The sequence below is a fragment of the Balaenoptera ricei genome, chromosome 10, assembly GCF_028023285.1.
Source record: "Balaenoptera ricei isolate mBalRic1 chromosome 10, mBalRic1.hap2, whole genome shotgun sequence".
Taxonomy (NCBI): Eukaryota; Metazoa; Chordata; class Mammalia; order Artiodactyla; family Balaenopteridae; genus Balaenoptera; species Balaenoptera ricei.
This window is the reverse complement of record NC_082648.1, coordinates 35321244-35335426: the sequence shown is the minus strand read 5'-3', so window position 1 is coordinate 35335426 and position 14183 is coordinate 35321244. Positions and strand designations below refer to the sequence as shown.

At 35.5% G+C, this 14183-nt stretch overlaps 1 protein-coding gene across 7 annotated transcripts in view; it reads right to left on the bottom strand.

Moving 5' to 3' along the window:
• PPHLN1 (periphilin 1) overlaps window positions 1-14183 on the bottom strand; it is a 234071-nt gene that overhangs the window by 55273 nt on the left and 164615 nt on the right. For all 7 annotated transcript variants that reach the window (XM_059935650.1, XM_059935651.1, XM_059935656.1 and 4 more), the window contains one exon: window positions 1698-1838. In XM_059935650.1, coding sequence (XP_059791633.1) covers window positions 1698-1838 — 141 coding nt within the window. The remainder of the gene's footprint in view (window positions 1-1697; window positions 1839-14183) is intronic.

The following is a 14183-nucleotide window of genomic DNA, read 5'->3' as shown; positions in this document are numbered from 1 at the left end:
TAATTTTATGTGTGTGCTGCTAAGCTAGGCTCTACCTCTGACTGGTAACCCACCTTTTCAAGATCAAATAGATCAACGACGACTAATAACAAGAGGAGACAGTACAAATATTAATAAATAACAACCCAAAATACTCCCTCCCAATAGGGGAGTCAGTCAAGTTTTTCTACTGGTTATATTCTTAAGAAAACCTCTCCTTTAAAGAACTGCAATTTAGGTGAAAAAGAAAAATAACATTAAATAATTCATTCACTTAACAATCACTTATCAAGCATTTACTATGTGCTGGGCCTAGGCACTCTGTTAAGTGGTCAGGTTAAGACGCACTCTGATTTCAAGTGACTCAGTGACTATCCGTACAACACGTATTTCTTGTGAGCCCACTACATGCCAATCACTATTCTGGGTAATGAAGATAAAGCAGTAAACAAAACAAAGTCCTTGCTCTCATGAAGCTTCCATATGGAAGGGAGACAAGCAAACATATGTCAAATGGTAGGGGAAAAAAAAAAGCTACAAAGAAAAATAAGTTAGAGTAAAAAGACAATAATTTTATATAGGGCAATGATATTCATATTCGTATTGGACGATACACCTAGTGAGCAAACCATTTATTTACTCCCATTTAACTGATATCTTGAAAGGCACCAATCTGCCATTCACATCACCAAATTAAACCGGATTTTCTCAGTCACCGTTTTCCTATATAAGCTGCACAATCATATCTAGGATTTAAATAAGATCTTCTACTTAACCAAGGGAAATAGATTTTAATTGATGTGGAAATGGACAGCACCTTGAGAAAAGGTTTAATTTTGTTCTAATTTCCAATAGTTTTTAGAAGATTATATAACAATATAATGACATTTACTCAAGGCACTAGAGAGTAACAACATCAAAAACAAACAGCTGTACAACATGTCACATTTTATAAAGCCCTTTCACATTTCATTTACTTCATTTAATTCTCATAAAGTGATAATACCGTATAAAGCAGGTAATATTTCCATATTGAAACACTTTCAACTTTTCTATGCATAATGAGCATATGTGAGGAGAATTAAAGAGGAAATGATGGCTACTTTTTAAATCTTAGGTAAAACAAAGCCTCTAGGCTTATTCTATTCCAAAATTACATTTCACACTGTATTAAGATACAGATAGAAGGTTTTGTCCTATAACTATTCCTTAAGCAATCTATTCAATCTAGTAAAAACAAGATCCTGACTTTTCAGAATGACATCATTAAAATTAGATTTAAATACCTATCCTTTATTTTTTCTTTAATATTTGAAAAATACTTAAAAGTATAATGAAAACCATCAAGAAACATCTGTAATCCCAGTATTCAAAACTAACATTTGCTATCATATTGGTATATTTTTCAACCCATCTCTAAGTTTAATAGTTTTTTAATTGCTCCACACTAACTAGAATATTAATATTCTCTAAAATAGGAGCTTGCTTTTTATTAAAAAAAGAAAAAAAAAATTAAGCAGGGGTGGAGGACCAAACTGATCAAAATTACTGTGAAATCAAATCAAACACTTTTTAGAATTTTTTACATTGTAATTTCAGGGTCACAAATGGAAAAAGACAAAATGAAATATATTTATTCAATAAATATTTACTGTAACTACTGTGTAAAAAGTGACAGGAACAAAAGATTTTGTACTTTAAGCAGACTGGATTCTCACCTGTTCAATCTCTTTGGTTTTTGAAGCTATTGCTTTAGAGCGACTGGTTAGCTGACTGTCTTCGAATAATTCTATGCCATCTGTTGCATTTGGCTCAGGTTCTTCTGGCTGGTCAATGAACAATGGTGCCGTGGATCCCGCCTTTAAAAAGAATTAGAAATCTTTTATTACTTTCTTAAAGGACATACAGCATTTTAGATGACTGAATATAAGCACCAACTGGCAGATTATCTCAAGAGAAAGTGCTAAATTTAACCTGACTTAAGAAAAGAAACACTTTCAATCTTGCTATGCATAATGAACATATGTGAGGAGGATTAAAGAGGAAATGATGGCTACTTTTTAAATCTTAGGTAAGACAAAGCCTCTAGGTTTATTCCAGTCCAAAATTATATTTCATACTATATTAAGACAGAGCTAGAAGGTTTTGTCCTGTAACTATTCCTTAAGCAATCTATTTAAGAAACACAGAAGAAAAAAGTCCAACTGGAAGTGAGAAGTGTGAACACACATAAGCAAATATATTACACAGGAACACAGAAAAGGACTCTACTTTCAGAAGTTAAAAATACCTTGCCTCCTGTAGCCTAAGAATTTATTGAAATAACTGAAAAGAAAACAACTCCAAACAGCAATAATTATTACTTCAACAATACTGCAATAGTTCATTAATGAGTAAATGATCCCATAAAAAGCCCAAGGCCGATTATTTTACTTTCTAAAAATACTTCTGAGGAAAACTAAATAAATGAGGAAAAACTATTATTTAACTACAGTGCATTAGTTTACTCAAAAATTTATTCTATGATAAATGCCAAGCACTGCTCAAGGGACACTAGATATATCAATGAACAGAACAGACAAAAGTTCCTGCCTTCACGGAGCCTGCAGTAAGCAGTAACTTGGAAAGAGTAAAGTTTGAGCTAATATATTTTACTGTTGTATATTTTAGTTGGGTGGGAGGTGAAGAAGGAAATAAGAAAACTGTACTCATCACAAGTTTATCAAAAAACTTACAGTTTTTGTGATTGAAGTAGCAGCAAACAGCAGTAGTTTTAGAGAAGTCACAAGATATATATTAATTAGTGGTATTTTTCACCAGTAAGAGCAGTGGCATTCCAACATCTAATGTGTTGTACACTGCCACAACCTCTTTAGAGAGTAATTTGGCAATATTTATCAAAATGTACCACATATCCCTTTCACCAAGCACCTTCACCTGTAGGAACTTAATCTACAGATACACACATGAGCAACAAATGCTAAGATATGGCTGCCATTAATGGCAAATGATTGAAAACAACCTAAATGTCCATCAAATAAATTATGCACTATCTAGAACCATGGAATACTAAGAAATCATTTAAAAGAATAAGAACAGTCTAAATATATTGCATAACGTATCCTAATTTTTCTCCTGGCAAGTCCCGAAGGTCATTCCCCATAAATACACTGCCAGTTGGGCTTCCCTGGTGGCGCAGTGGTTGAGAATCTGCCTGCCAATGCAGGGGACACGGGTTCGAGCCCTGGTCTGGGAAGATCCCACATGCCGCGGAGCAACTAGGCCCGTGAGCCACAACTACTGAGTCTGCGCATCTGGAGCTTGTGCTCCACGATAAGAGAGGCCGCGACAGTGAGAGGCCCACGCACCGCGATGAAGAGTGGCCCCCACTCGCCGCAACTAGAGAAAGCCCTCATACAGAAACGAAGACCCAACACAACCAAAAATAAATTAATTAATTAATTAAAAAAAAAAAAAAATATATATATATACTGCCAGTTGTGTCAAAAATAAAAGGGAAGAGGGAAGCATGGGTGTATATACTTTTATGCATATATATGAACACACTACCTCTGGAAGGATATTACCTATGGGGAAAAAAATGATAAAAGAGGCTGTCTCAATAGGGATAACTTAGAAGACACTGTACCTATTCCAATGCCTTTTGAATTTCTGACATGTGCATGAATAATCTACTCTTTTAAAAAACCCGGTTTTTATAAGTCTGAGTTATATATCTTCAGGGATTTAAATTGAAAGTATATGAATCATTTAGGGGGAGAGGATTCTGGGAAGACAGCAGAGTAGGAAGCACTAGCAATCTGTCTCTCAACCTACACAAAAAATTACACTGGCATAATGTCTGATTTAACTATTGTGGAACTCTGGACTCTGCTGAAGCCTTGTCCCTTCCAAGGAAGACATGGGTGGTAAAACTGAGGTTAAATTCAGCTCTTAGCACAGTAGCAGCTGCCCATCTCCCACCCCTACCCACTTGGCAGGAAGCTGTGTACATGTTCCTAGAGCAGCTTACACATTGCTTATGGGAGTCAGACTGGGGAAAAAGTACCCTATCCTCCAAATATCAGAGAACTGTGCTCCAATCACTGATTGCTGCTTCTGATCAGAGGGGCAGACAAACAGGCGAACAGCCATTATTATTATACCTCCCCCGATTGTTGCAAGTCCCTCTTATTCTGGCTGAAGTGACTTCCAGGGGATATAAAGGACCAGAACCCTTCCGTCCTTCATTTTTCACGTCTTCCTCTTTTGGGAGCCAGACATTAAAGATAAGAATGTTCAAAAAAAAAACTGTATACATGGGGGAAGTTAGAAAGTAAATGGGCACAACAAGGGAAAGGCTCAGAAAGAACAGAGAAGACTTTGTTTATACCTCAGACTGATCCTCAGTACAGAAACAGCCAACAATAAAAACCAAAAACAATAACAACAACAAACCCAGCAAGCCCAGGGGTACAGGGAGAATCTGACTTACAGAGTTACCACATTATTAGATTCAAATGCCCAGTGTTCAACAAAAAAATCACAAATCATACAAAGAAACGGCAAAGTATTGCTCATTCAAAGAAAAAAATGAATCAACAGAAACTGCTCCTGAAAGAGACCTAATGGCAGATCTACTGGATGAAAAAACTTTAAAATAACAGTCTCTAAGATGCACAAAGAACTAAAGAAAGATGTGGGAAAAGCCAAGAAAGCAATGTGTGAACAAAATGGAAATATCAATAAAGAAATAAAAAACCTAAAAGGAAACCAAAAAGAAATTTCATAGCTAATAAGACCAATAATTACAATAAAAAATTCACTAGAGGGATTCAAAGGCAGAAGAAAGAATCAGTGAACTTGAAAAATAGGACAAGGAAATAGGAAATTATTGTCTGAAGGACAGAAAGAAAAAAGATTGAAGAAAAGTGAACAGAACCTAAGGGATCTGTGGAGCACCATTAAGTGGACCAGTATACACTTAATATATACATCCTGCTGGGAATCTCAGCAGGAGGAGAGAGAGAAAGGGGTAGAGAAGATACCTGAATAAATAATGGCTGAAAACTCCCAAATCTGATGAAAGACATGAATATAAACATCCAAGAAGCTCAAAAAACCCCAAGATGAACTCCAAGAAGCTCAAAAGACACATTATAATCAAACTTTAAAGATAGAGACAAACGGAGAATCTTGAAAGCAGTGAGAAATCATCATCATCTATATAAGGGGTCTTCAACCAAGATTTAGCAGATTTATCATCAGAAACTTTGGAGGCCAGAAGACAGTGGACTGATATGTTCAAAGTGTTAAAAGAAAAAACTGCCAACAAAGACTGCTATATCCACCAAAACTGTCCTTCATAAGTGAGGGAGAAATTAAGACATTCCCAGATAAACAAAAGCTGAGGAAGTTCATGATACTAGATCTGTCATGCAAGAAATGCTTAAGGGAGCCCTGCAAGGTGAAATGAAAGGACACTAGATGGTAACTCGAAGCTGTATGGAGGAATAAAGAGCTCAATAAAGTTAAATGCATGGGCAGTTAAAACAGCTAGTATTACTGTAAATAGTTGGAAACTGCACTTTTTATTTGCAACATGATTTAGGAGACTATGACATTCAAAGAAAAAAATTATTAGTGTAAAAACTAGTATCACTGTAATGTTCATTTATAACTCCAAGTCTTATTTTCTAGATAATTTAATATGCTAATGCATTTAAAATAATTATTAGTTTATGGTTTGGGGCAGCACACAATGTATAACAATGTAATTGTGGACCATCAACAAATGAAGAGGTAGAGACAGAGCTGTAAAGGAGTACAGGCTTTGTATGTTATTGTAGGTAAGCTGGTATAAATTTAAATTAGTGTTACAATTTTAGGATGTTAAATGTCATCTCCATTGTACCCACAAAGATAACAGCTATAGAATATACACAAAAGAAAACAAGATAGAAATTTAAACATTTCACTACAAAAAATCAACTAAAAACAAAAGAAGACCTGAATGCAGGAAAGGAGGAACAAAAAAGCTATAGGGCATATAGAAAACAAATAGCACAATGACAGGAGTAAGTCCCTCCTCAGTAATTACTTTTAAGTGTAAATGGTTTAAATTATCCAGTCCAAAGACAGAAACTGGCAGAATGAATAAAAACATATGATCCAACAATATGTTATCTACAAGAGATTCACTTGAGACCCAAAGACACAAACAGGTGGAAAGTAAAAGGATGGAAAAAAGATATTCCATGCACATAGTAACCAAAAGAGAGCAAGAGTGGCTATAATAATAGCAGACAAATAAACTTTAAATAAAAATGGTTACAAGAGACAAGGACATTATGTATTAATAAAAGTTTCAATAAAGCAAAAAGATATAACAATTACAAACATTTACACACCTAATGACAAACTATAAAAATATATGAAACAAAAACTGACAAAATTGAAGGGAGAAATAAACAGTTTCACAATAATAAGTAAGGAAATAAGTAAGTAAGGGAATAGTGGGCTTAAGCAACACAATACACTAACTACATCTAACAGACATATACACAACAATCCAAACTTCAACAGAGTACACATTCTTCTCAAGTGCACATGGAACATTTCCCTGTATTGGTGCACATATTAAGTCTCAATAGATTTAAAAAGAAAAATCTGGAAAATTCACAAAATTGTGGAAATTAATGCACTTTTAAACAAACGAAGAAGAAAACACAAGGCAAAGTAAGAAATAGTTAGAGATGAATGAAAATGAAAACACAACATACCAATGAACAGATAAACAAAGTGCAGTACACACACACACTGCTATACTTAAAATAGATAACCAACAAGGACTTACTGTAAAAAATTTAAAAAAAAAGAATGTACTCCTAGCCCATCTGAAAACCCCAATCAATTTCCCCAAATATCACTAAAGTATCTTTTAAACCTATTTAAAAATCCACTAAGGAATTCTAAATAATATAAAGCATTTAAAACACACACACACACACACACACACAAAATATAGTACACACATACACAATGGAATATTACTCAGCCTTTTAAAAGAAAAAGGAAATTCTATAATATGCTACTACATGGATGAACCTTGAAGACACTATGCATAATGAAATAAGCCAGTAACAAAGGACAAATACTATATGATTCCACTTAAGTACTTAAAGTAGTCAAAATCATAATGACAGAAAGCATAATAGTGGTTGCCAGGGACTGAGGGAGGGGGAGAATGAACTGATAAAATTGCTTTGGAGAGTTGTTGTTTAATTGGTGTAGAGTTTCAGTTTTACAGGTGAAAAGAGTTAAGGGGATGGAGGGTGGTGATGTGCATAATAATGTGAATGTATTTAATACCACTGAACTATACACTTAAAATGGTTAAGATGAGCTTTAAATGACACAATAGACCAGATAGATTTAATTGATATTTATAGGACATTCCATCCAAAAACAGCAGATTACACTTTCTTCTCAGGTGCGCATAGAACATTCTCCAGGATAGATCACATCTTGGGTCACAAATCAAGCCTCAGTAAATTTAAGAAAACTGAAATCATATCAAGCATCTTTTCTGACCACAACATTATGACATTAGAAATCAATTACAGGGAAAAAGAACGTAAAAAATACAAACACAAGGAGGCTAAACAATACGTTACTAAATAACCAAGAGATCACTGAAGAAATCAAAGAGGAAATCAAAAAATACCTAAAGACAAATGACAATGAAAACATGACAATCCAAAACCTATAGGATGCAGCAAAAGCAGTTCTAAGAGGGAAGTTTATAGCAATACAAGCCTACCTCAAGAAACAAGAAAAATCTCAAATAAATAATCTAAACTTACACCTAAAGGAACTAGAGAAAGAAGAACAAACAACACCCAAAGTTAGCAGAAGGAAAGAAATCATAAAGATCATAGCAGAAATAAATGAAATAGAAACAAGGAAAACAATAGCAAAGATCAATAAAACTAAAAGCTGGTTCTTTGAGAAGATAAACAAAATTGATAAACCATTAGCCAGACTCATCAAGAAAACAAGGGAGAGGATTCAAATCAATAAAATTAGAAATGAAAGAGGAGAAGTTACAACAGACACTACAGAAATACAAAGCATCCTAAGAGACTACTACAAGCAACTCTATGCCAATAAAATGGACAACCTGGAAGAAATGGACAAATTCTTAGAAAGGTATAACCTTCCAAGACTGAATCAGGAAGAAATAGAAAATATGAACAGACCAATCACAAGTAATGAAATTGAAATTGTGATTAAAAATCTTCCAACAAACAAAAGTCCAGGACCAGATGGCTTCACAGGTGAATTCTATCAAACATTTAGAGAAGAGCTAACACCCATCCTTCTCAAACTCTTCCAAAAAACTGCAGAGGAAGGAACACTCCCAAACTCATTCTATGAGGCCACAATCACCCTGATGTCAAAACCAGACAAAGATACTACAAAAAAAGAAAATTACATACCAATATCATTGATGAATGTAGATGCAAAAATCCTCAATAAAAAACTAGCAAACAGAATCCAACAACACATTAAAAGGATCACACACCATGATCAAGTGGGATTTATCCCAGGGATGCAAGGATTCTTCAATATAGGCAAAGCAATCAATGTGATACACTATATTAACAAATTGAAGAATAAAAACCATATGATCATCTCAACAGATGCAGAAAAAGCTTTTGACAAAATTCAACACCCATTTATGATAAAAACTCTCCAGAAAGTGGGCATAAAGGGAACCTACCTCAACATAGTAAAGGCCACATATGACAAACCGACAGCAAACATCATCCTCAATGGTGAAAAACTGAAAGCATTTCCTCTAAGATAAGGAACAAGACAAGGATGTCCACTCTCACCACTATCATTCAACATAGTTTTGGAAGTCCTAGCCATGGCAATCAGAGAAGAAAAAGAAATAAAAGGAATACAAATTGGAAAAGAAGAAGTGAAACTGTCACTGTTTGCAGATGACATGATACTATACACAGAGAATCCTAAAGATGCCACCAGAAAACTACTAAAGCTAATCAATGAATTTGGTTAAGAAGCAGGATACAAAATTAATGCACAGAAATCTCTTGCATTCCTATACACTAATGATGAAAAATCTGAAAGAGAAATTAAGGAAACACTCCCATTTACCACTGTGACAAAAAGAATAAAATACCTAGGAATAAACCTACCTAGGGAGACAAAAGACCTGTATGAAGAAAACTATAAGACACTGATGAAAGAATTTAAAGACGATATCAACAGATGGAGAGATATGCCATGTTCTTGGACTGAAAGAATCAATATTGTGAAAATGACTATACTACCCAAAGCAATCTACAGATTCAGTGCAATCCCTATCAAATTACCAATGGCATTTTTTACGGAACTAGAACAAATAATCTTAAAATTTGTATGGAGACACAAAAGACCCCGAATAGCCAAAGCAGTCTTAAGGGAGAAAAACAGAGCTGGAGCAATCAGACTTCCTGACTTCAGACTATCCTACAAAGCTACAGTAATCAAGACAATATGGTACCGGCACAAAAACAGAAATATAGATCAATGGAACAGGATAGAAAGCCCAGAGATAAACCCACGCACCTATGATCAACTCATCTATGACAAAGGAGGCAAGGATATACAATGGAGAAAAGACAGTCTCTTCAATAAGTGGTGCTGGGAAAACTGGACAGCTACATGTAAAAGAATGAAATTAGAACACTCCCTAACACCATACACAAAAATAAACTCAAAATGGATTCGAGACCTAAATGTAAGACCGGACACTATAAAACTCTTAGAAGAAAACACAGGAAGAACACTCTTTGACATAAATCACAGCAAGATCTTTTTTGACCGAGCTCCTAGAGAAATGGAAATAAAAACACAAATAAACAAATGGGACCTAATGAAACTTAAAAGCTTTTGCACAGCAAAGGAAACCATAAACAAGACCAAAAGACAACCCTCAGAATGGGAGAAAATATTTGCAAATGAAGCAACTGACAAAGGATTAATCTCCAAGATTTACAGGCAGCTCATGCAGCTCAATAACAAAAAAACAAATAACCCAATCCAAAAATGAGCAGAAGACCTAAATAGACATTTCTCCAAAGAAGATATACAGATGGCCAACAGACACATGAAAGTATGCTCAACATCCTTAATCATTAGAGAAATGCAAATCAAAACTACAATGAGATATCATCTCACACCGGTCAGAATGGCCATCATCAAAAAATCTAGAAACAATAAATGCTGGAGAGGGTGTGGAGAAAAGGGAACACTTTTGCACTCTTGGTGGGAATGTAAATTGATACAGCCACTATGGAGAACAGTATGGAGGTTCCTTAAAAAACTACAAATAGAACTACCATACGACCCAGCAATCCCACTACTGGGCATATACCCTGAGAAAACCATAATTCAAAAAGAGTCATGTACCAAAATGTTCATTGCAGCTCTATTTACTATAGCCAGGACATGGAAGCAACCAAAGTGTCCATCATCGGATGAATGGATAAAGAAGATGTGGCACATATATACAATGGAATATTACTCAGCCATAAAAGGAAATGAAATGGAGGTATTTGTAATGAGGTGGATGGAGTTAGAGTCTGTCATACAGAGTGAAGTAAGTCAGAAAGAGAAAAACAAATACAGTATGCTAACACATATATATGGAATCTAAGAAAAAAAAAAAAAAAGGGTCATGAAGAACCTAGTGGCAAGATGGGAATAAAGACACAGAACTACTAAAGAATGGACTTGAGGATATGGGGAGGGGGAGGGGTGAGATGTGACAGAGTGATCGTCATGGACATATATACACTACCAAATGTAAAATAGATAGCTAGAGGGAAGCAGCCACATAGCACAGGGAGATCAGCTCGGTGCTTTGTGACCACCTAGAGGGGTGGGATAGGGAGGGTGGGAGGGAGGGAGATGCAAGAGGGAAGCGATATGGGAACATATGTATATGTATAACTGATTCACTTTGTTATAAAGCAGAAACTAACACACCGTTGTAAAGCAATTATACTTCAATAAAAATGTTAAAAAAAAAAAAAGATGAAAAGACAACCCTCAGAATGGGAGAAAGTATTTGCAAACGAATCAACAGACAAAGGATTAATCTCCAAAATATATAAACAGCTCATGCAGCTCAATATTAAAAAAACAAACAACCCAATCCAAAAATGGGCAGAAGACTTAAATAGACATTTCTCCAAAGAAGACATACAGATGGCCAAGAAGCACATGAAAAGCTGCTCAACATCACTAATTATTAGAGAAATGCAAACCAAAGCTACAATGAGGTATCACCTCACACCAGTTAAAATGGGCATCATCAGAAAATCTACAAACAACAAATGCTGGAGAGGGTGTGGAGAAAAGGGAACCCTCTTGCACTGTTAGTGGGAATGTCAATTGATACAGCCACCATGGAGAACAGTATGGAGGTTCATTAAAAAACTAAAAATAGGGGCTTCCCTGGTGGCACAGTGGTTGAGAATCTGCCTGCCAATGCAGGGGACACGGGTTCGAACCCTGGTCTGGGAAGATCCCACGTGCCGCGGAGCAACTGGGCCCGTGAGCCACAATTACTGAGCCTGCGCGTCTGGAGCCTGTGCTCCGCAACAAGAGAGGCCGCGATAGTGAGAGGCCCGCGCACCGCGATGAAGAGTGGCCCCCACTTGCTGCAACTAGAGAAAGCCCTCGCACAGAAACGAAGACCCAACACAGCCATAAATAAATAAATTAATTAAAAAAAAAAAAACAACTAAAAATAGAATTACCGTATGACCCAGCAATCCCACTACTGGGCATATACCCAGAGAAAACCATAATTCAAAAAGACACATGCACCCCCAGTGTTCATTGCAGCACTATTTACAATAGCCAGGTCATGGAAGCAACCTAAATGCCCATCGACAGATGAATGGATAAAGAAGATGTGGTACATATATACAATGGGATATTACTCAGCCATTAAAAGGAACGAAATTGGGTCATTTGTAGAGACGTGGATGAATCTAGAGACTGTCATACAGAGTGAAGTAAATCAGAAAGAGAAAAACAAATATCATACATTAATGCATATATGTGGAACCTCGAAAAATGGTACAGATGAACCAGTTTGCAGGGCAGAAATTGATACACAGATGTAGCGAACAAACGTATGGACACCAAAGGGGGAAAGCGGTGGGGGGTGGGGGGGTGTGATGGTGGGATGAATTGGGAGATTGGGATTGACATGTAGACACTAATATGTATAAAATAGATAACTAATAAGAACCTGCTGTATAAAAAAAAAAAGATGCCTGTGTCCCTACTGCCACCTAATGGTTCTTTGAGCATTAAGGTCTCCATTGCGTAGTTCTTTTTTTCCCAACTGCTGACACTATACCAAGAAACTGGCTAAATGTGACCATATCAAACTATGTACCACTAGTCTTACTGTGGCAAAACTCTGGGGCTCATTCTGGTTTCTGGAAAAAGTCATGTTAACTGTCTCCTTTTTCCTCTTTACATTTGGGAATGTATATCCCCCTACTCCCCATGGTTGTTTGGTATAAGTATCATTTTAAAAAAAGATTGTTTTATAATCTATCCACTGTGCAATAAAAGTGATGTGGAACGTAAAAAAAAAAAAAAGGTTAAGATGGAAGTTTTATGCTATATGTATTATCCTACAATAAAAAATAATTTAAGAAATAAATCACAATATCAGTATAAGGTTTCTAACACTAGACAGACAACAGTTAGTTTCAGATGATGTCAAGAAAGATTATTTATACTGTGTTCTGACTACCCCATGGTCAAAATAATTCTGCCACTAGATTCCATTTTAGTTAGGTCAATGCAAAAGAAACAAAACAAAAAATTATTAAAGTTTTACAACACACTCAAAATAGGAATTTCAAGCTTCATCATAATTCTAGACCTACATACAAAAATAGAAATTGATGAGCATAATAAACACATCAGTGTAGATGAGTTTTGGGAAAATAAAAGGCAAGTAACGAAGAGAAAAATAACTTGAATTGACACTAAAAGAGCTCATTAGCTACAGTAATCAAAACAGTATGATACCAGCATAAAAAGAGACACATAGGCCAAATGGAACAGAACTGAAAGCCCTGAAATAAACCCATGCATATATGGCCAACTAATATTTCACAGAGGAGGCAAGAATACTCAACGGAGAAAAGAAAGTTTCTTCAATAAATGGTGCTGAAGAAATCAGGTTATTCACATGTAAAAGAAGGAAACTAGAGCCCTATCATACACTATTCACAAAAATTAACACAAAATGCACTAAAGACTTAAATGTAAGACTGGAAACCATAAAACTCCTACAAGAAAACAGGAAAGAGAGTTCCTTGATATGGGTCTTGGCAATGATTTTTTAGATATGACATCTAAAACACAGGCAACAAAATAAAAAATAAATAAGTGATACTATATCAAACTATGAACCTTCTGCACAGCAAAAGAAATGATTAACAAAATGAAAGACAAACTACAGAATGGGAAAAAAATATTTGCAAATCATATATGTGGATAAAGAGTTAATATCCAAAATAAAGAACTCATACAACTCAATAGCAAAAACAAAAAAAACCCCACACAAAACCAAATAACACGATTAAAAATGGGCAAAGGACCTGAACATAAATTTTTCCAAAGAAGATATATGAATGGCCAACAGGTACATGAAAAGGTGCTCAACATCACTAATCATTAGGGAAATGCAAATCATCACCACAATGAGATATCACCTCACACCTCTTAGAATGACCAGCATCAAAAGGACAAGATGTAACAAATGCTGGGAGGATGTGGAGAAAAGGGAACCTTTGTGCACTGTTGGTGGGATTGTAAATTGGTACAGCCACTACAGAAAACAGTATGAGATTCCTCAAAAAATTAAGAAGAGAACTACCATATGATCCAGCAATTCCACATCTGGGTATACATTTGAAGAAAATAAAAACACAAACTTGAAAACATACATGCACCCCAATGTTCATAGCAGCATAATTTACAATAGCCAAGATACAGAAGCAACCTAAGTATCAATCAACTGATATACAGACAAAGAAGTTACATGCACAATACAATATTATTCAGCCATAAAAGAGAAAGAAATTCTGCCATTT